General features: G+C 37.6%; 1 protein-coding gene and 1 long non-coding RNA gene across 5 annotated transcripts in view; one reads left to right on the top strand and one right to left on the bottom strand.

Moving 5' to 3' along the window:
- The window catches only part of SUGCT (succinyl-CoA:glutarate-CoA transferase), a 768,109-nt gene that overhangs the window by 277,898 nt on the left and 467,239 nt on the right, over positions 1-22,972 (top strand). For all 4 annotated transcript variants that reach the window (XM_055590750.1, XM_055590749.1, XM_055590751.1 and 1 more), the window contains exons 10-11: positions 5,867-5,938; positions 16,229-16,326. In XM_055590750.1, coding sequence (XP_055446725.1) covers positions 5,867-5,938; positions 16,229-16,326 — 170 coding nt within the window. The remainder of the gene's footprint in view (positions 1-5,866; positions 5,939-16,228; positions 16,327-22,972) is intronic.
- Positions 6,088-21,368, bottom strand: LOC129659416 (uncharacterized). The gene is made up of 6 exons (XR_008718063.1): positions 21,243-21,368; positions 17,372-17,500; positions 15,195-15,279; positions 14,358-14,475; positions 13,876-13,964; positions 6,088-6,783 (listed from the first exon to the last, which is right to left on the bottom strand). It is a non-coding gene; the product is annotated as an uncharacterized LOC129659416 (long non-coding RNA).

Here is a 22,972-nt window from a genome sequence, read left to right as displayed (position 1 = left end):
AAGAACAGCAAGCTTTCCCTATATAGGACTTCTAAGAAAAATAATATCTACCCATAATTTGTGAAGATAAAAATCATGACAGTTTCCATTTCTTTTCTTGCCCCTGACTCCATATCTAGTATTAGAAACTGAGTGATTGAAAATTCTAAATTTATTTTATTTAAAATGGGATTTAATTGATTTGAAGTACCTCAAGGAACATTCAGACTTCCTATGGAATTGGAAAATCCTGACCTGGATCTGGGGTTGCAGGAAATCAGTATGTAGTATTGCTTTCAAAGTGGTTCTAGAATTCAAGACAATGTAGAAATGAGTGTGTTCAAAATGGCTTATTTCCCATGAAAAAAATGTGTAGACAAATAGGTAATAGGTGAAATTAGGGGCTTCTGGCCTCCTTTATCACTTGTTGCAGAGTTCCATCCCATAGGACATTGTTCTTGAGTTGTAAGCATTTGAGGCCTCCTTGCATCTGGCTCAGCCAGCTCCAGTGCCATAAGGTGAGCTTAACTGTTAGCGGTAGGAAATAGTGCTCTATATTTGTCACAGTGTACTAGCACAGACCCAAAGTCAGTAACTGCTTGACATTCCAGAAAACATTCTCATGGCAATGAGTTCAACTCCATGGAATGTCTTTTTCCAGTGGACGATGAAGTCATTTTGCAATGGTTACCTTTTCGGGAAGAAAATCTTGTGAAAACTTAAGTAGCTCCAGGAGGGTTTGAAGTTTGTGTTCTTGTTTTTGAAGTAGACACACCACTAACTGTATGTACCTTTTTTAGATTGGAGAAAATACTGACACATCAATACGGTAGTTTGAGGCTTCAGTTCTTTACAAGAGAAACATCCCAGCCATGAATGTTTGCAGCGCAGTCTGCTGCTCTTATTTAGTTCCTGTGATGGAAAATCTGCTGGAGGTGTGTGTACATAGTATGTGGTCATTTATCTTGCCTAGTATAGAGAGTGAGGCAACCAAGGGGATGAAGAGAGAGTCTGCAAAGTAGATAAGAGTCCAGAAATCAAGATCCAAAGGCTTAGAATGTACAGGGGGTTCTTTTTATGTGCCAACCAGCATTGTTAGTAGCTATTTAATAATAATGATATTTATTGAGTCCTTACCTTTTATCAGAAATTATTTTATGCACCTCACACTGTGACTCTAACCTCACACTGAAACGTCTTTGCTCCAGTAATCACTGAGTGAAGCATTTTATATTTTGACTATTCATAGTCTCCTGTCTTCCACCTTGCATTCAACTACTCACCACATTATGGCCAGTCTTTGACTTAATCAGGATTTCTTATCCACTGACACCTCTCATATGCCCTATTCATAACTTCCTCCTGTCATCACCATTTTTAGATATTTGTTACAGCAGTATCCCACTTCTCAGTACCAATTTCTTAGTCCATTTGGGATACTATAACAGAATACCATAGACAGGGTGGCTGAAACAGCAGGCATTTCTTTATTACAATTCTCAAGGCTAGGAAATCCAAGATCAAGATGCTGGCATATTAGATGTCTTGTGAGGGCCTGCTTCCTGTTTCAGAAATGGCTGTGTTCTTATTACTAATACCAACATTGGGGAGTTAGGATTTCAACAACTGAATTTGAGGAGGACACTGGATTGGGTTGCCATTTCCTTCTCCAGAAAACATTCATTTTACAGCAAAAGATATTCCTCTAAAAGTTCTTATTTAAAATATATTTATTAAATACTGTAGCAATAATAACATGGGACAAATAATTATTTAAAGAATTAATAATCTTCTTGCTGTTGTTGTTCAGTCACTAAATCATGTCCTACTTCTTTGCAACCCCATAGACTGCAGCATGCCAGGCTTCCCTGTCCTTTACTATCCCCCAGAGTTTGCTCAAACTCATGTCCATTGAGTTGGTGATGCCATCCAACCATCTCATCCTCTGTTGCCCTCTTCTTCTCCTACCTTCAATCTTCCCAGCATCAGGATCTTTTCCAATGAGTCAACTCTTTGCATTAGGTGACCAAAGTGTTGAAGCCTTAGCTTCAGCATCAGTCCTTCCAATGAATATTCAGGACTGATTTCCTTTAGGACTGACTGGTTTGATCTCCTTGCTGTCCAAAGGACTCTCAAGAGCCTTCACCAGCCCCACAATTTGAAAGCAATAATTCTTCAGTGCTCAGCCTTCTTTATGGTCCAACTCTCACATCTGTATAGTCAAAACTATGCTTTTGACTGTATGGATCTTTGTAGGCAAAGTGATGTCTCTGCTTTTTATTAAGCTGTCTACTTTTGTCATAACTTTTCTTCCAAGGAGCAAGCGTTTTTTAAAATTTCATGACTGCAGTCACCATATGCAGTGGTTTTGGAGCCCAAGAAAATAAAAATTTTCACTGCTTCCACTTTACGCCATCTATTTGCCATAAAGTGATGGACTGGATGCCATGATCTTAGGATTTTGAATGTTGAGTTATAAGCCAGCTTTTTTACTCTCTTTTTTCATCCTCATCAAAAGGCTCTTTGGTTCTTCTTTCCTTTTCGTCTTTAGAGTGGTATCATTTGCATATCTGAGGTTGTTGATGTTTCTCCTGGCAGTCTTGATTCCAGCTTGTGATTCATCCAGCCTGGGATTTCACATGATGCTCGAAGTTAAATAAGCAAGTTGCCAATACACAGCCTTGATGTACTCATTTCCCAATCTTCATCCTAATAAATCTACTTGGTGAGCCTTAGTCTAATTATATCCTGGTAGCTGAGCTGCTAGGGCTTCCCAGGTGGCGTTAGTGCTAAAGAACCCACCTGCCAATGAGGGAGACATGATACATGGGTTTGATCCCTGGGTTGGGAAGATCCCCTGGAGGAGAGCATGGCAACCTACTCCAGTATTCTTGTCTGGAGAATTCCATGGACAGAGGAGCCTGGCAAGCTACAGTCTGTGGTGTTGCAAAGAGTTGGACATGACTGAAGAGACTTAGCAGGCAAGCACGCATACACAGCTGAGCTGTTACTTGGTATTTACTTTCCAGTGATTATTAACTAGTTATCACTGCTTAGAATTAAAAATATATGTATTGGTAAAAATATATTTCATGTTATGGTTCAGAATTAAGGAAGAAACAGCCATTTCTTTATTAACTGAAAGAAGATGAACCCTCTCCTATAATAGGTAAACTTGAACATGTCACTGATCCAAAATTTTGGAAACCTTACTTCCCATTATACTTGTTAATACACATTGTTACTTCATATTACTTAGCTACTTCCCAACTTACTTTTCCCTCATAAAAAAGCAGGCAAACAAACAACCTGTATAACTTCATAATTATGAACGGTTTGTTGAGACATCTCTGCTCAAAATCCTTGTCCTCCACTCATACCTCTGTTGCAGACTTCCTTTCTGTAGTTTAAGAAACACTAATGCATTAGGTATGGCACTAATTTTGCTTTTGCCTAGTGGATAAGGGAATATAAACATTTAAAATAGTTCATGTAATATCTTGGTGGCATTGATTTACAAATCAAGCAAAAATCTAAACAGAAAAAAACTTGATTATAGTGTTCCAAGATCCCTTTTAGCCACAATGCTATTATATGGAAGCAATCATCTGAGTGATGTATTAACATTTTATAACCATTTATTAATTGCCTCATATTCTTCAGATACCATGAAGTAGGAAGAACAAAAGAAAAAAATATACAGTCTACTAACTCCAATCTACTTATACTGTGCAACAGAACTTTCTGTGATGATAGAAACGTTCTCTATCCGGACTGTCTCCTGTGGTAGCCAATAGCCACACGTGGCTATTGAATGCTTGATGTTTAGCTAGAATGTTGGTAGAAGTAAACTATTAATTTTTCTTAAAAACAGCTTTATTGACATATAATACACATACACTAAAATTTACTCACTGAAACTGCACAACTCACTGGTTTTTAGTACATTCATAGAGTTGCACAGCCTTTACCATAATCCATTTTAGAATATTTTCATTGCCCAAAAAAGAAAGCTGTTACTTGTGTGGTCACTTTCCACATTTCCCAAACTTCTTCAGCCCCAGACATCCACTAATCTTTCGAGTCTCCATGGATTTGCAGATTTTGGTCATTTCCTATAAGTGGAATCACAATTTGTATTCTTTTGTGACTGGCTGATTTAATTTTAGTTTATTTAAATTTAATACTTACGTGTGGCTAGTGGCTACCGTAAGAAACAAGTAATACAGATACTTAAGTAATGATGATGTTTAAGTAATGTTGAGTTTAGAAGGTAATCCTGTAAAGGGGGCATGTGAAAAACATCAGAGAGATTAGAGATAATGCAGACAGAGCCTAGAGATGAGACTGTTTCCTGAAGGAGGGAATGGTACCAACTAATACAGTGGTATAAGAAAGAATTGTTTCAGTGATAGGATAGGAATCCTGATGACAAAGGGCATTGGTATGTGGTGGTTGGTGAAGAAGTGGCTGCTGCTGCTGCTAAGTCACTTCAGTCGTGTCCGACTCTGTGCAACCCCACAGACGGCAGCCCACCAGGCTCCCCCATCCCTAGGATTCTCCAGGCAAGAACACTGGAGTGGGTTGCCATTTCCTTCTCCAATGCATGAAAGTGAAAAGTGAAAGTGAAGTCGCTCAGTCGTGTCCGACTCCTAGCGACCCCATGGACTGCAGCCTACCAGTTTCCTCTGTCCATGGGATTTTCCAGGCAAGAGTACTGGAGTGGGGTGCCATTGTGGCATTTTTATATTATTTAGAGATGGAGGAAGGGAACAATTTCAAGAAAGCTTGAGAGGTATGTCAAGACTGGTACAAATTTTATTTTGTTTCTAATATTTTTAGTATTAGCATGAGCTTCTATGTAGGCAGAAGAAAAAGATCCAGTGGAAATGAAGACATAAAAGATGATTGAGCAGGGTTCTGAAGGATGTGAGTGAGTACAGGTAGTACTCAGGTCATTAGCCTAGGAATAAGCCCTGACAGGAAAAACAGATGTTATCTTTCCCAGAGGTGGGCATAAGTGAAGAAAAAGTAGGTGAAGATGCAGAGCAATTTTTACATAGAAAGAGAGGAAACTAAAGAAACTCATTTACTCGAAGAAAATAGGAATAAGGCCTTCTGAGGGTAAAGTTCGGTTCCCCTGATCATCACTGTGATCCAGTGCGTAGAAGTGAGTTCTGATAAGTACTTAAGAGGGGCTTGAACTATGAGAAGTATCAATTATTTACATATATCTGGTTTCCCAAATGAACATGTCTCTTAAAAGGAAAAGACTTTCTCAGGTACATAAAGCCACATGGGGTCCAGTGATCTCAATGTGTCATTTTTCACTTACTAGAAAGTGAAAATTACCCAAAAGTTTGTATCTCAGATTTTCGAAAACAAACTATAGCTCCATTACTCTTCCTTCCACACCGTTCTCCTTTCTTTTCTTCTCCTTTCCCTCATTTCCTTCCTTTTTCCCATCTATTCTTCTTAGACTTTGTAGAAAACAATGTGCTATATCATTCTCTTTGCCCTACACGAAAAATTGGAAATAAAACACAAAACTGGGAATATCCAACATTAATCCAAACTACAATGAATATAGAATTTAATATCATGAATTATAATAAACCTCCAGTATTGTCTTTACTATTCTAAGTTACTCATTTTTCCTCCCTCCTCCAATGTTATAACAATTGGTGGATGAGACAGGAATTGCTTTGAGAACCTCAAATAACAGCTATACAAATATAATAGAAAAATATACTAATTAGTTGATATTGATTTAATTAATATTACTTTAGAACAAGGTTTATATATATATGTTGAGTAATTAAAGCTATTTTTGTGGTATTCTCAATATATAAAATTATATATTTATGTATGTATTTATTTATTTTAGGCTTTTAAAACCAAGGATGGATATCTTGTAGTTGGAGCAGGAAATAACCAACAGTTTGCAGCTGTGTGCAAGGTAATCTGTAATATTTGGACTATTTGGAATGCGTAGATAATATATACAACAATTCATTTCGCGCAAAGCCGGAAAATTCAATTTTGCCTAGAGGAGTGTTGCTAAATCTATACTAAACTCAAGACTCCCTGTGTTAGCACCTTAAAGCATGCCCTTTTTATGTTTACAGTGTTATGAACAGAGTCCAACTTAACACTCTGTTTTTTTTTTTTTTTTTGTAAAATTGAGGTATATAACCATTTTCAAGTGAAGAATCATAGTAGCTTAAATTATGTTAAAACCTGACCTGTCTACCAGTGCAAACAAAAAGGGAAAAAAAGACTTTTAAAAGGGTTTTTTAACACCAGGATTTTTTTTTTTTCTGAGAAGAAGAAAGGAACAGAAGAACTAGGAAACAACCAGAAAACAATTAACAAAATGGCAATAAGTACATACCTATCAATAATTACTTTAAATGTAAATGGACTAAGTTTACCATCAAAAGACATGGACTAAATAAGTTGATTAAAAATAAAGGCCTGCAAAGAGTCTCACTTCAGGTATAAGGACATACATAGACTGAAAGTGGAGGGATGTAAAAAAGATATTTAGTGCAAATAGAAGCCAGAACAAAGCTTTGGTAGCAATACTTACATCCAACAAAAGAGACTTTGAAACAAAAACTGTGATAAGAGACAAAGAAGGGCATTGCATACTGATAAAGGGATCAATCCAACAAGAGTATGTAATATTTGTATACTTATGCACCCAACATGAAAAAAGTGAAAGTGGAAGTTGCTCAGTTGTGTCCAGCTCTTTGCGACCCCTATACAGTCCATGGAATTCTCCAGGCCACATGGGAACACCTAAATATATAAAGCAAATATTTACAGACCTAAAGGGAGAACCAGACAACAATACAGTAGTAATAGGGGACTTTACTACTCTGCTTACCTCAAAGGACAGATCATCCAGACAGATAATCAATAAGGAAACACTGGTCTTAAATTAGACCAGATTGACTAAACGGATTTATAGAGAACAGTCTATCCAAAAGCAATAGAATACACATTCTTTCTCAAGTGCCCATGGAACATACTTCAGAATAAATCATATGTTAGGTTACAAAACAAGTCTTAATACATTTAAAAATATTGAAATCATATTAGGTATCTTTTCTGACCACAATACTATGAAACTAGAAACCAATTACAAGAAGACAACTGGAAAATCACAGATATGTGGAGATTAAACAACATGCTACTAAAAAATGACTGGTATCAATGAAGAAATAAAAAGAGAAAAAAAACCACCAAAAACCCTTGAGGGCTTCCTTGGTGGCTCAGTGGTAAAGAATCTGCCTTCCAATGCAGGAGACACAGTTCAATCCCTGATTCAGGAAGATCCCACATGCTGTGGAGCAACTAAGCCTGTGTGTCATAACTATTGAGCCTGTGTTTTAGGGCCCAGGAGCCACAACTACTGAGCTCATGTGCAGCAGCTACTGAAGGCTGCATGCCCTAGAGCCCATGCTCCGCAACAGGAGAAGCCACTGCAGTGAGAAGCCTGCACTCTGCAACTGGAGAGTAGCCCCCACTCATCACAACTAGAGAAAAGCTCATGCAGCAACAAAGACCCAGCACAGCCAAAAATAAATACATGCTAATACACTTCAGTCATGTCCAACTCTTTGTGACCCTATGGACTGTAGCCTGCCAGGCTCCTCTGTTCATGGGATTCTCCAAGAATACTGGAGCGGGTTGCCATTTCCTCCTGCAGGGGATCTTCCCCACCCAGGGATTGAATGCGTGTCTCTTGCGTCTCCTGCACTGGTAGGCAGGTTCTTTACCACTAGCGCCACCTGGAAAGCCCAAAATAAATAGCTCAAGTTATAAAAAATACCATGAGACAAATGAAAATGGAAATACAATATACCAAAACTTATGGAGTGCAGCGAAAGCAGTTCTAAGAGGGAAGTTCATAGTGATAAATGGCTACCTCAAGAAATAAGAAAAAACTTGAAGAAATAACCTATATTTACAACTCAAGGAACTAGAAAAAGAATAAGCAAAGCCCAAAATTTGTAGAAGGAAGGGAAGAACAAAAGCAGAGCAGAAATAGAGTAAGAAGACAATAGAAAAGATCAGTGAAACCAAGCAAAGGCAACAAAACACAAATAAAAAAGTGGAACTATATCAACATAAAGAGATTCTGTACAGCAAGGGAAATCATTAATGAAATGAAAATGCAACCTACTGAATGGGAGAAAATATTTGTAAATCATATATCTGATAAGAGGTTAATATCCAAAATAGGTAAGAATTTATATAACTCAATAGGAAAAAATATCACACAATCCAATTAAAAAATGGGCAGAAGTTCTTAATAGACCGTTTTCCAAAGAAGACATATAGATGGCTAATAGGTACATATAAATATGCTCAGTGGGAGAGAGACAATAAATAAAACTCCAAAATGATCCATGGTTAAGTGCCATGCAGAGAATTAAAATAGACTACTGTGTTAAAATAGTGACTGGATTGTCAGGGGAAAGTCTCTTTTGAAGAAATAACCTCAAAATGAGATCTGAGTGATACTCATAATGCAATAGTGATAAGATTTTTCAATATAAATATTAACATAAAATGTTTGCAATACTAATATAAACACAGTACTCAAAATTCACAAAAAGCCTGGAATTGTTCCATAGTGCTAATACAGACTATATGGCTTAGTGGTAAAGGATCCACCTGCCAGTGCAGGAGACAGGGTTTGATCCCTGGGTTGGAAAGATCCTCTGGAGTAGGAAATGGCAACCACTCTAGTATTCTTGCCTGGAAAATCCCATGGACAGAGCAGCCTGGCGGGCTACAGTCCACGGGGCCACAAAGAGCTGGACACAACCGAGCATGCTTGCATGTATGCCAGGATAAAAGTGGGTTTTTCTTTTTTCTTTCTACTTCTATGAAGTGGTAAAATACAAAAATGTTTATCTGTTGTCCCCAATTCCTTACACAGAATTCTAAAAAATTTCTGAGTTTTGAAAGTGTCCCTTGTTTTTCATAATAAGCCCCATTCAATCACATCTGAGTTTATCCTGTTGAGGTAACTTAGGATGGGGCCCCTAGATAGTCTCAGGATAGGTTGGTCACCAGAAAGACCAACTGATCAGAGGGTTGGAACTTTCAGCCCCACCTACCAACCTCCAGTAAGAGGGGAGAGGACTGGAGATTGAGCTCTGTGTAAACCCTTGAACTATAAGATTCAGAGAGCTTCTGGTGAAGACAGCAAGGTGGCAGGAGGGTGGGAAAGCATGGAAGCTCTGCACTCTCCTACCTCTGTGCATCTCTTCTGCTTGGCCTTTGTAATAAACCAGTAGCAGTAAGTTAAAAAAAAAAAAAAGATGCTCAGTATCTTGACTCATCAGGCAAATGCCAATTAAAACCATGAGATCTTACCTCACTCTTGTCCAGAATGGCTATTATTAAAAAAAAACAAAAAAAAAAAAAACAAGAAAAAACAAATGTTGGTAAGGATGTGGAGAGAAGGAACCCTTGTGCACTGTGGATGGGATTGTAAATTGGTGTTGCCCCTATGGAAAATATTTAAAAATAGAACTACCATATGATGCAGCAATTTCACTAATAGGTATATATCTGAAGAAAATGACAACACTAACTTGAAAAGATACATGCACTCCTATGTTCATTGCAGCATTATTTATGATAGCTAGGATATGGAAGGAAAAAGGACTTTTTAATACCAGGATTTTTTTCTCTTCTTTCTTTTTCTGTTTTAATCTCCACAAGATCTAATTAGCCCCGAATATAATTGGTCTACTATCAATGTATTTACCACTAGAAAATTTGTTCTTCAAAGTAGCCTTTGTTTAATAAGTACCTTTCTACAAAATTCATGTTTTAACTTTTTAGCAATTGTCATGTTAAAAATGTTGCTCCTACATAAGATCTAAATAAAGGTCTTGGAATCAGTAAAGTTGAAAATATTCTCAATTTTTAGCACTGCTTAATGTTTTTATTTGATGTTTTTACTATTTATCCAATCTCTGGTTTCTTGTTTTTATTTAAGGCTTTAGTTTTCAGTTCATTTTTTAGAGTTCTAATCCCAGGCAATAATCTAGTTAAAAAAAAATATATATATGTAAATTTTAATTTTTCTTACATGTAGGGAAAGGCCTTACCTATTGAGGATTTTTTTTCTGGTTGGGAAAGTTTTTTTTTTTTTTGTACTAACCATACTACTGTGAGCTTTTAGTTTTATTAAGGATGGCTGTGAATTCCTTAGAGGAGTCTTATTTATTGCAGTTAACTTATTATGTATAAAAATTATTTATTACTGTGCCTCTTTCATATGAGAGGTTAATGAGCACAGCTAAAAACCACAGCAAAGGGGTGGGAAGTATCACAGAGAAGGTGACAAATGGAGATAGTTCCTATTGCAGGAAGGGTTGGAGGTGGGAAAGAGGAGAGCTTTTATAATGGTGACTCTGAGTAAGTGTAGAGAAAATTGATTCAAACATTTGATCTGGGATCAAAGAACCTTTGTTATGAACGGTCAATGTTAAAAATATAAAACATACGGAAGCTGTTGCCTGTGAAGTCATTTGCGTACTCTGGCTGCAGAGATGTAAAAGCCAGTTCATCACTATAAACGAGGACAGATTTTTTTCCTGGGCCATATGTTTTGGAGTTTTCTCTCTCCAGAATCAGGATGGGGAGGGGGTAGAAATTACTGGTTGACATATTCTTCACTGTTGAAAATAACTGCACTGAATTCTTTTTATTTTTGATTCATTACTGCTGATCAGTTTGAAACTTTTGAACTTCCTCATAAATATCCATAAGAACTTTTTTTTTGGGAAGAAGATTTTTATTTCAAAGCAGAGTATTTACCATAAGTTTTAGTACTAAAATATGACTTATTGTTATGGTGTGTTATGACACATTTTTTAAAAAAGAGAATAGCAGAGAGGGCCTTGGAGAATGGCATACTTGACCTTGTTTTTACCATATGTGAGTAGGAATGATAATCCCTGTTATGAACCATTAAGGCAGCGTCTATAAAACTCTTTGAGATCCTCAGAAGAAAAGTTTTATGTGTATGGCATTTTTATGTTATCTACATCATTTACTAGGGATCTTGAGCAAACATTGCAATCTGATTGACTTTTTCACCTTCATAATTATATCCTTACATGTAAACTTGTCCTAAAAACCTTTTCTGTTAAGGGAAACAAAAAATCACCTTTCTTTGTTTGATTCAAGATTCTCCCCCATCCCATTTATACTGAGTGAGTTTTTCTAAGTTTTTTTTTTTTTTTTTAATTCAACTCTTTTTATTACTGAGGGTGTTATAATTCAGTCTGGCCTTATAGAATATGAGGATACAATGTGATGACAATTTTGATCCCTATCAAAATTATTCTTTTGCCAAGTAAGGTTCACCATGAAAGATAGGGCAGCTCTACCTCCTGGGGAGAAATGTGGCAATATTGTTTGCAACAAATGAGAATTTACTTATGCCAGATCTCTTTTGAAAACAGAATCTGATATACTGGTTGGTTAATACTTCTTGGGGAGGGTCCTATTAGAATGCTGTTATTGTCAGGGATTAGAGGGGAGTAAGAGCCTTGGGTTCAGGGGATTGGGGTTCAGAAAATTTCCTGTATATAAAGTGAACCTTGGCTTATAACAAATCCTATTTTATGTCCCTTAACGTGATACAGAAGAGCAGGGAATGTGAGCATATGTAAGCTATTTTAAGCTGATTGATGCCAACACTAATGGGTATTCCTATTTGAAATACACTGACATCCTTTTAAAAGTCACATAGACTGAAGGTTTCTTTTGTTGGAGGCAATAATCATTGGTTCTCATCTTTTGCATGCATAGGAAATCTCCTTGAGCCCCTTCCCCAAAGATTTTGACAAAGTATGTGAGGTGGGGTGCAGGAAACTTGAATTTTAATAAGCACTATAGTTGATTTGTTAGCAGGTGGTCTGAGGATATTATAATTCTAGGGCATTCTGTGAGTCTTGAAACCAGTCAGGTGATCTCTGGCAAGGTCATTTTTGCTAAGCATCTGTGTCCTCATGATTAAATGAAGATTATTACATGTAACTGTACTAATATATAACTTTTGGGGTTCTAGAAGAGATTAGGTAAGTAAGACAGTACAGTCCCTTGCTCAAAGTATAAACTTAATAAATGACCTTTCTACTATGACATAATTAGTATGCAGATTCTGGTTGCGGGTAAAATGGAGTTAGCACATTTCTCCCTGTCTCATTCACTTGACACAGTGATAAAACCTGTACAGAATGCATGGAATATCTATACGAGGACTTTGAAAAGTAATCGGTAGCAGGAAAATTAGTAAAGAACACCAGAATTTTGAAATAGCTCTAAACTTGCAGTAGGTTTTACCAGTTTTCCCCTCTGATTAATTTGCATGAACACAGCCTGAAATCTGGATGTGGGAACGGGGGGACAGAGCTGACTTCCAGGAGATGCCCTTATTCCTGGTGCAACAAGCATGAAAGTGAGCTCTAATGTCAGGGAGACATTTTTTCCCTCTTCCTCATTTCCTCACACCCCAGCCTCCAAGCAGTCCTGTAGTGGCAGCAACAGATGAGCAGGAGCCAGAACTCTGAGGAAGGGGACCTTTCCTATTTATTGCTGGGCTGTGATTCCAAAAGACAGGGGTGAATCCTTGATGCATTTTTCCTCTGTCCTCCCACTGATTGGCCTCTGCCCTGGAACTATGCTGAGGAGTGGGGTAACTAGAGGGAAACCCTGGGGAACTGGAAAAAGGTTGCCAAGGTAGAAAAGCTTTAGAAAGTGATCTGTGAAGTTGTGAACTCCTGTGCTCACCTCTGAGTTGCATATGCATTGATCTGATCTTAATCAGGACACCAGAGACGTTGAGAACTGTGTTAACAAATAGACAGCTTCTCAGGTGGCAGCATGAGCATTTAGTGGGTCACAGGTGGAACTGATTCAAAAGCACTGCAAAGGCTTTGAAAACTGAACTAACACTAAAACCAAAGCAAGTAGAAGGTAAGTTGGGACTTGTGGTCTGGATCTGACCAGGAGAACGTCTTGCTAAAAACAACAAAACAAATGTTTTCTGTAGGATTTAAAGAAGACCCAGAGGCTTGTAACATAATATTCAAAATATCCAGGATTAAACTCCAGATTACTCAGATTATGAAGAACCAGAACCTGCATGAGAAAAGACAATGGCATTTCCAAGATGACACAGATGTGGGGATGCAGTCATGAAAATTTTAAAACAGCATTTATAAAAATACTCCAATAAGCATTGCAGACACTATTGAAATAAATATTTAGAAAAGTAGAAATGTCTGGCACAGAAATAGAAGATAAGAAGAAGAACCAAGTGGACATTTTAGAACTGAAAAATAAAACCACCAAATAGAAGAACAAACACCTCACTAAATAGCGCAGTAGCACAATGGAGGTAACAGAGGAGACAGGGACTTAAAGAAGGATAAATATTAGGTTGACCAAAAAGTTCATTCAGATTTTTCCATACCTGAAACCTGAACAAACTTCCTGGTCAACCCAAAAGAAATTATTCAGTCTGAACAACAGAGAGGAAAAAAGTTCCTTCCCAAAAATGAAAGAAAGAACACATTTCCAGGACCTGTGGGACAATAACAAAAAAGTCTAACATTTATGTCATTGTAGTCCCAGGAGGAGACAAGAAAAAAACATACTGAAAAAATAGTTGAAAAAAACAATTAATGGAAACTTCCCAAATTTAGTGATTGATAGAAACCTACAGATTTAATAATTTCAGCAAGTTCCAAATAAGAGAAGTCCACATAAATCCCTGCCCAAGCACATAAAAATATTACTGCTGAAAACTAAAGAAGAAACATTTGAAAGCACCTAGAGAAACTGACCTATTACCTTTGGGGGAATGTGACTCGATTGATTGCAGATTTCTTGTCAGAAACTCTTGTCAGATTTCTTGTCTTGACAAGATTTCTTGTCAGAACCTAGAGAGGAGTTGCACAGCATGTTTAAAGAGCTGAAAGGAAAGAGCTGTCAATACAGAATTCTATATCTAATGGGAATATCTTTGAGAAACAAAAGTTAAGTAGATAACCTCCCCTACCTTCCCTCCTTTTCCCCATCCTTCTTTTCAAAAAAAATTTTTTTTAAATTGTATTTAAAAAAAATTTTATTTTTGCTCATACATGTGGCATGTGGAATGTTAGTTTCCCAAACAGGGATTGAACCCACAGCCCCTGCCTTGGAAGCACAGAACTTTTACCACTGGACCACCAGAAAAGCCCTCATCCTTCTTTTTTGAACAAACACATGGTTTATTATTTCTCTGGGGAGAAACAGTACCTACTTGGAGTAGTTCACATTTATTTAATGCTTACTGTGTCAAGTACTTTCACTTGCATTGTTTCATTTTGTCCCAGGCAGCATTCTATTTCAAGTTCCTAAAGCACAGTTATGACTACAGCACTTGAAGCAGTCTCTGGAAAGTTCTGAATGCTAGCAAAGTGGGACAGAAGGATCATTACTTTACCCACTATTTAACATCAACTATCAAAGAGAAAGGAAGTCTAATAAGTCAAATTTTAAGAAGGATACATGAATGCATCCCAGTTACCATTGAGGGCGAACACTGAGTAGTTTTTTATGACACTTACAGTATATTCTGAGTGAGACCACATTTATAAATTTAACATGAGGGCTAGTGAAGACACTTGCTTTTTCTTGAAATGACTTATTTACTCTTAGCAGAAGAGCTGCTGCTGCTAAGTCGCTTCAGTCGTGTCCGACTCTGTGCGACCCCATAGACGGCAGCCCACCAGGCTCCCCCGTCCCTGGGATTCTCCAGGCAAGAACACTGGAGTGGGTTGCCATTTCCTTCTCCAGTGCATGAAAGTGAAAAGTGAAAGTGAAGTCGCTCAGTCGTGCCCGACTCTTAGCGACCCCATGCACTGCAGCCTTCCAGGCTCCTCCATCCATGGGCCTTTCCAGGCAAGAGGACTGGAGTGGGTCGCCACTGCCTTCTCCATAGCAGAAGAGGGTGGGTCTCAATTCCTGGATAAGCCTTGAGGCCAATTCTGGGATCAGGTGTGGTGACAGGGAGATTTTTAGAAAGGGCACTGTATGTAGCGTCACTTTTTAAAATCCAGGAGAGTGATGCTGTCTTTATTATTCCTCAAGGAAATGAATAAGTGGAACATGTGAAAGAGAAATTGTACTGTTGAGATGTTCTCTTTCCTTCAGGGAATCTTCTTCACTTCTCTCTCCTTTGTTAAGATGATTAATGGCTTGATTTTATTTAAACTGTGGGAAACAAATGAAACCATTAAGTGTTTATATTTAAACCAAATACATTAATAGAGGTAGTGAAACTTTCTGTAGGCCACATGGCCTGCCCCAGCCCGTAAATGCTCCTTCTGACTTTCCAACACAACTGCCAAACACTGCCTCCACACATTCTTTTTAAAACTTCTTTTCCATTCCAAATCCACTTGGTACTTTCATTATGGTCTTGTTAAAATTGCAAGATGTCCACTGGGACTTACAAGATAGATTTTCTCTTTATTGAGGAGGAACAAAAGAGGAAGTATATGAAAGCATTTCTATTTGTTATTCCTTCAGGGAGTCATATTAAAGAAAAATAGTGACAATTCTATAGGAAGAATATCTTTTAATTTGACATTGTTTTAATGGTGAGCATTTGAGGTCAGTGTGTTTGCCTCCCCTTGATTTTAGCACCTTGTACAACATCCTGGATAGGACTACTGGGACAGATAATATTATTTTATTTACATGTGGAACAAATAAGGGGATGTACCTACAAGAAATATGTTGATTATGGGCTTGATGTAAGTGCAGACATGCACTTATGATATTTGTTCTTGGAATTAGGTCTGTTTTACCCAATTTTGTACCCGTAGCCCAGTTTCCTCTAGACAAGACTTACTGTGAGAATCTAATAACTCCTTTGCTATCTTCTCAGAAATAGGTACAAGATATTATGAAGGTCTGAGAACTTTTCCTGTGTTCCTATATGTAGATACCTGCTTAAATGTAGTTAAAAACTTCTTAAAGATGACAAACCCAATCACCAGTATGACCCATTCTAATTGCATGATCCTTCCCTATATATATATCCTTGTTAAGAGGTATAAAGCCTAGCAAGGAATGGTCTTGGGGATGGAGTGGTAGGCCCTGAACAGGTACACAAAAATTTTGTGAGTTACACTTTCAAATTATTTTTCCCTTTTAGATCTTGAATTTGCCTGAACTGATCAATGATTCCAAGTATAGAACTAACCACCTTCGGGTACAGAATAGAAAAGAACTTATTAAAATATTATCAACACGGTAAGCTTGGCTCTTCTACTCTGTACAGTTAAGAATGAATATGTTATTAGCATTTATCTGGTATTTTATGGTGTTCTCTTCTGCTTACTTAGATTAACTTAAAAGTATCTTTCATTTCACAGAATTGGTTAGTGGAAATATGTTTTAAAGCTATGTTTTACTTTGTCTGAAAGCATTTTACATGTCTTATAACATACTGTATCATAACAATGATATAAATAAGAAAGTCACAATAACTTGAATTAAGTTGCTTCTTTATAGTATGTCTTTGGCTTTAGTTGATCATAAATAGGAACAATAATAATTCAACATCATTTTTTACATTTACTGTATGAAATGCTCTCTCTCTATAAGCTAATTTAAACCTTATAATAATCCTGTGAGAGAAGTTCTATCATTCTTACTTTACAGATAAGAAAACTGAGACAAGGGAGGTTTAGTCAAGAGTTTGTTGGCTTTTCTGAGCCTCTCCTGTGTAGTTTGTCATGATGATGTTTTAAAAATGGCAGATCGAGTTATGGATCATAAAGGATTAATGCTAATCAGTTAGAGTATTTGATTTCTAAATTATTTCATTCATGTCAGGTTATGCTTTTGTTAAAACCTATACCAGTGTCTCAAGTTTGCCCCAGAAAAAGTTAATAATTCATACTCTTTCCTATCAGTTTCACTTTTGTTTACATCTAAACTTCTCAATCGAAAGGAATAGAATGTGATTTCTGTGGATCTAAATACCTGTATGTACTGTTCTTCAGTGTGGAATGTTTGCTCTCATCACACCAGTAAACTAAGAACTTTTGTTCAGATACCATGTCTTGTCTTTTAAAAAAGGCCCTTGTGTTTCCATGTAGCATAGATATATCAAACCTCTTAGGCTCACAGATATATAGAACAAACTAATGATTACCAGTGAGGATGTGGGGGAGGGGCAGTATGGAGTCGGGGACCGGGAGGTATAGCCTATTGAGTGCCAGATAGGCTACACGGATGTATTGAATAACATGGGAATGTAGCCAATACTTTGTAATAATCAAGCAGGACCTACTTAAAAAGTAGACAAACAAGGGGACTTGCCCGGCAATCCAGTGATTAAGACTTCACCTTCCAGTGCAGGGAGTGCAGGTTTGATTCCTGTTCCGGGAGCTAAGATCCCAAATGCCTTGTGATCAAAAAACTAAAACATAAAATAGAAGCAATACTGTAACAAATTCAATAAAGACTTTAAAAATAGTCCACATCAAAAAATACTAAAACAAACACACAAACAAACTTCTTAGAAAAACACTTCTAATTTCTTTCTTTCTTTCTTTCTTTCTTTCTGTTCCCTTATTTAGGGATTTCTACACGAGTCAGCATTACCTACTTGGTCTTTCCTGGATTTTAAGCACTTCTCTACACTGCCTGTATCTCCTTCTTCAATCAATGGGGCCTCTGTGTGTGGGACTGACATGCACAGAAGAGGGGAATGAGAATTGGGCTCCCCTTCTTTGGTCATTAGTTAAATAAAACTCAGATTCTACTGCAAAGCCAGAGAGCCCTCAGTCATTAACCTTTCACCCAATGAGAATCGGCCATTTAGCTCTGCTTTTTGCCTCTCTGCCTCTCATGCAGTTTTTAATTCATTAATACGACTTTTTCCTTTCACACAACGGTTACCAAGTTTCAATAATAGACACTTGTGAGAACCTTATCAAAAGCTCTTTGATAGTCTAAATAAATCATATCCATGCTGTGAGAAGAGTGGACCCAAGAAAAATACAAAACCTAGGCAGATGCAAGTGTCCTCTTATTTCTGAATTGTCAGCACTTTTATAACTTCAAGAACCACAAAATTATTGGTTTCCTATGTCCTAAAACTTGTATTCTTTGCTAAATTCTGTTATAGAATTCTGCTTTGTACAGACTTTTAACATCATCTGTAACAGTTTAATTTCTAATTTCTCTCTTTGGGGTGAATTAAATAACCTGACACCTTCTTTTTTCTACTCTTATATACCCAGAAGTGGGAGTTTCAGCATTTTAGATCCCATAGGTTCTTGTGTCTTTATTCAGACTTTAGGAATCAAACTTGTAAAGAACAGGCTAAAGGGTAGTCTTAAGAGAGGAAACTTGATCGAGGGGGTCCCATCATCACACAGCCTGCAGTTAAAACACAGACTACCACTGCAAGGCCCTTGGTTGCCTGGGGCTAGAGTCCCTGCCCTCTTCAATTGCTGTATGGATGTATTTTGGTGGTGCTTTGTGGGATGCAGCTCTTCAGTCTCTTCTCAAGTCTCATCTTCTCCATGGTGGATCAAATAGTAATGACCAGGGAAGATTAGCATATTGGTTTAGTCCCTTTGATAACTTTTTCATTTGTTTTTCTGAACACATATCCATGGGTTCATTAGTACCATTAATTACTGGGCTTTCATAAGTATGTGTTAGTTGCTCAGTCATGTCCAACTCTTTGCAATTCCATGGACTCTAGCTTGCCAGGCTCCTCTGTCCATGGAATTCTCCAGGTGAGAATACTGGAGTGGATTGCCATTTTTTCCTCCATGGGATCTTCCTGACCCAGGGCTTGAATCTACTGCATTGCAGTCAGATTCTTTACCAGCTGAGCCACCAGGAAAGCCCTGGCTTTCAGAAGTCTCTGTGAATGTTAAAAATATCTCATTTTCATGATTTTATGTTTTTCTAATATTCAAAATATTAGTGGCTCTGTATTAATTAGAGGATTAAATCTGGCTGTTTTGGTCTGACATTATGGCCTTCCACAATCTGACATGACCTTTCCTTTCTACCTTTTCTCAGTATAAAGAATAGTATAGAGAAGTGAGTTTAGAGAGAGAGTGGGGGCGGGGGATGGCAGGAACATGATGCTGTAAAAGTTCCAATAGACTTTATGATGAAGGAGTTCCTTAAACTTGAGAAACAAAGGAAAGTATTTGACCATGAAATGAGTTAGCTTATCAACAACTTCTATTTTCTGTCTAAACTAATGATAGATCTTTTTTTCCCTAATTTTATTGATATAATTGATATATAATGTTGTATTAGTTTAAGGCATACTGATAATGGTTTGATACGTGTATATATTCTGAAATGATGACCATAATAAGTTTTAGTTAACATCTATCGTATCAGAGTTACAAATCTTTTTTTCCCTTGTGATGAGAACTTTTAAGATCTGCTCTCTTAGCAACCATCACATACAATACAGTATTATTACCTATAGTCACCATTGTTGTTTAGTAGCTAAGTCACGTCTGACTCTTTGTGGCCCCATGGACTGTAGCCCATCAGGCTTCTCTGTCCATGGGATTTCCCTGGCAAGAATACTGGAGTGGGTTGGCATTTCCTTCCCCAGGGAATCTTCCTGATCCAGGGATAGAACCCATGTCTCCTGCATTGCAGGCAGATTCTTTACTGCTGAGCCACCAGGGAAGCCCAGAGTCACCATGCTGTATATTATATCCTCAGGAGTTATTCATCTTGTAACTGGAAGTTTGTACCTTTTGACCACCTTCACCTATTTTCACAACTCTGAAGAGATGTCTTGAAGGGAATACTCTAGCTGGTAGAGTTCAAAGTTTTCGAGCAACTTAGAATCAGCAAAACATTCTTCATCACATTAAGAGACTTGAGGGGCTTGAAACTTAAGAGACTTGAAACTTAAGAGACTTGAAACTTAAGAGTTTCAGTGGAACATGCTTCTCCATTGTTCATTCTCTTACTCATCTATTTAGCCCATTTATTGACTACCTACTATATGCCAGTGACTGTTTTGAGCCCTAGGAAAATGGCATTAAAAACCCAACATAAAAATTCCTATATTCCTGGATTTTCATTAGAATAAATCTTGCAGACTTTCTATAAGACTTGTAGGGCCTCTTCCATAAAAACATTTGTTTTGGTATGCCTCAGAAGTTAGTTGTTCATATTTTTCATATAAGCTTTTTGTAAATTTTGCTTCATAAAAGTATTACAGCTACAGCCTGTTAATTATTAATTGTTAATTATTTATTGTCCTTTTTTTTGAGCACGTTATAGTACACATGCTACAAGTTTTATATGTGTGGTTTTCCTATCATTTCTATAGAAGAGCATGTGTTTTTTTGGTAACATTAGCTACATTGCCATGTGAAATGCCATGCTTTTTCTTGTCTGCTATTAAATATTGAATCATAAAACTTTCCCTTGATGCTCGTACACACTTTTTTCTGCCTGTATTTCTGTTTTAGAAAATCTTCAAAATATATAAAAATGTAGAGGGATTTGTTAGAGTGAATTTGCATTTTGCTGCTGCTGCTGCTGCTAAGTCGCTTCAGTCGTGTCTGACTCTGTGCGACCCCATAGACGGAAGCCCACCAGGCTCCCCCGTCCCTGGGATTTTCCAGGCAAGAACACTGGAGTGGGTTGCCATTTCCTTCTCCAATGCGTGAAAGTGAAAAGTGAAAGTGAAGTCACTCAGTCGTGTCTGACTCTCAGCGACCCCATGGACTGCAGCCTACCAGGCTCCTCTGTCCATGGGATTTGCCAGGCAAGAGTACTGAAGTGGGGTGCCATTGCCTTCTCCGGATTTTGCACTTTAGGCAACTTAAAAAACTCTACTATGATGGACTCACAGTGTTTATTAAAAAAAAGAAAAAAACAAAAAACTTCTTACCCTTTCATCTGACTTGATATCTAAAAGTGGAAACAGAAGCACCTGCTCTCCTAATACACATGAAGTTTCCCTCATGGGTTTCAAAATCTTCCATCCAAAGCATTTTTACCAAGTTTCAATTAATTTCCTGAGTAATTTCCCAAAGTAACTTTCCTGCCTATGGCAAACGTTCATTTAAATGTTTTAGAATCTGGTAATTCTCTTTGAGTTCTCTGAAATTCATAAATTCTTTAGAAAGTGCCTACCAGAAATGTCAGTCACTTACCTCACTTTTCTGTTATTCTTGCTAAATTCAATTTGATGTTACTCTCTGAGCATGGTCCGGCCCGTTCAGGAAGGCAGCTGCATGTTTTTGTCATCAGCTGGGTTTTCCACAGCCAGCACACACACAGTCCCCCTCAAGTGCTCTCAGGTGTTACTATTCCTCAGCTGTCGCCACAAGCACTTTTTTTTTTTTTTTAATTTAAAGGTGGAAGGCTTTCCCCTTGAGCTTGCCATTTTATCCAGGGTGTTGCAGAAAGTCTGTTTACCCAGCTGCTAAGACCAAAAACGAGATGCTGCTGCTGCTGCTAAGTTGCTTCAGTCGTGTCCAACTCTATATGACCCCATAGACTGGACTATGCAGTCCACCAGGCTCCACCGTCCCTGGGATTCTCCAGGCAAGAACACTGGAGTGGGTTGCCATTAAGCATGTTAACAGTCAGTCCCCAGCTAAAATACAAAAGAAGAGATATAATGGAGACTCATCCAGGGCTCGTTATAACAAACCCCTTCTTTGCAAAGCTAAAGAGCAACAGACTCCTCGTCCTGTGCCACCCACATGCAGGACCAGAATTTTTGCAATAGTTCAGACCTTGCAGGAGAGACTGAAAATCACGATGTGTATTGATGCTAAGAAGAGAAGGATAAAGATGATGTATTAGTAGTTGGGGAGAAACAGTAGGAAGACATGAAATGAAGATGAAGGGAAGGAGAAACGAAGGGGAAAATAGAAATACAATTCCCTTTATTCCTCACCCTTCCTTTCTTCATTTCTAGTGGCCACTGACTATATGCCCTTGTCCTGTAGATACAGAGATGATAGAAGTGGTGGGCCCTTGGTCTAAGTAGGAAAACAAACAAATAAAGCAACGAACTAAGTAGTGCAAGTGAAGTGCCACTGTGCACATACACCCAGGGTGCTAGGGGCTCAAAGAAGGGGCTGTTCCCTCAATTTGGGCAAGTCAGGGAAGGCTTCCTGTAGGCAGTGTCACCTGAAATGAGTCTTAAAGGACAAATAGAAATAGGTAAAGAAAAAAGATAGTTCAAAAGAGGAAATATCAAACTGAATGTAATTTTATACATAGAAAAAAATTAATCATAGGAGAAGAAAAGAAAGTAGCTTGGAGAAAAACTGATAACAACTTTTAAATTGCTTTTTGAAAAATGCCACACATATTAAGGAAGTGCATATCAGTACAGTCCTGGTGAAGGCACTCCTAAAATGTTGGTTGTCCTAGGTTGTCATAAATAAAATGACAGTGTCAGATAAATTGCCTTTTATTTTTAAAGTACTGTGGCAATTCCTTCAGTAAAATAAATCATTATTTTTGGTTTAGAATGATCTGAGTTTTAAGTCAAGTAATTGAATATCTACTTATTTTTAGACTTTTATATATTAATATATCATGAAATTAAATGTCTTCTTTCAGAGCCTTCTAAACAGAGGTACTAAACAAATATTTGTTGTACTGAATCCAGAACTTATCAAAGAGCTTCATCTCTTTAAATTTGATGTCAGGTCATTTTTAATAGACTTGTTCAGAATATTGGAGAGTTGGACCTGGAACATTTTGGGGGCTGTTGATGGAAGGCTTGTGACTTCAAAGATGCCTAAATATAATGTTAATTTTTAAAACCTGACATCTTGGCTCCATTATGCAAATTTGGTCATTTCACTGCTCTGACTAGATCTTTCATGGAGTCCCCACAGCTTTGAGGATAGTTTAAACTATT

The sequence above is a fragment of the Bubalus kerabau genome, chromosome 8 (genome assembly GCF_029407905.1).
Source record: "Bubalus kerabau isolate K-KA32 ecotype Philippines breed swamp buffalo chromosome 8, PCC_UOA_SB_1v2, whole genome shotgun sequence".
Taxonomy (NCBI): domain Eukaryota; kingdom Metazoa; phylum Chordata; class Mammalia; order Artiodactyla; family Bovidae; genus Bubalus; species Bubalus kerabau.
This window is presented reverse-complemented; position numbering and strand designations above follow the sequence as displayed.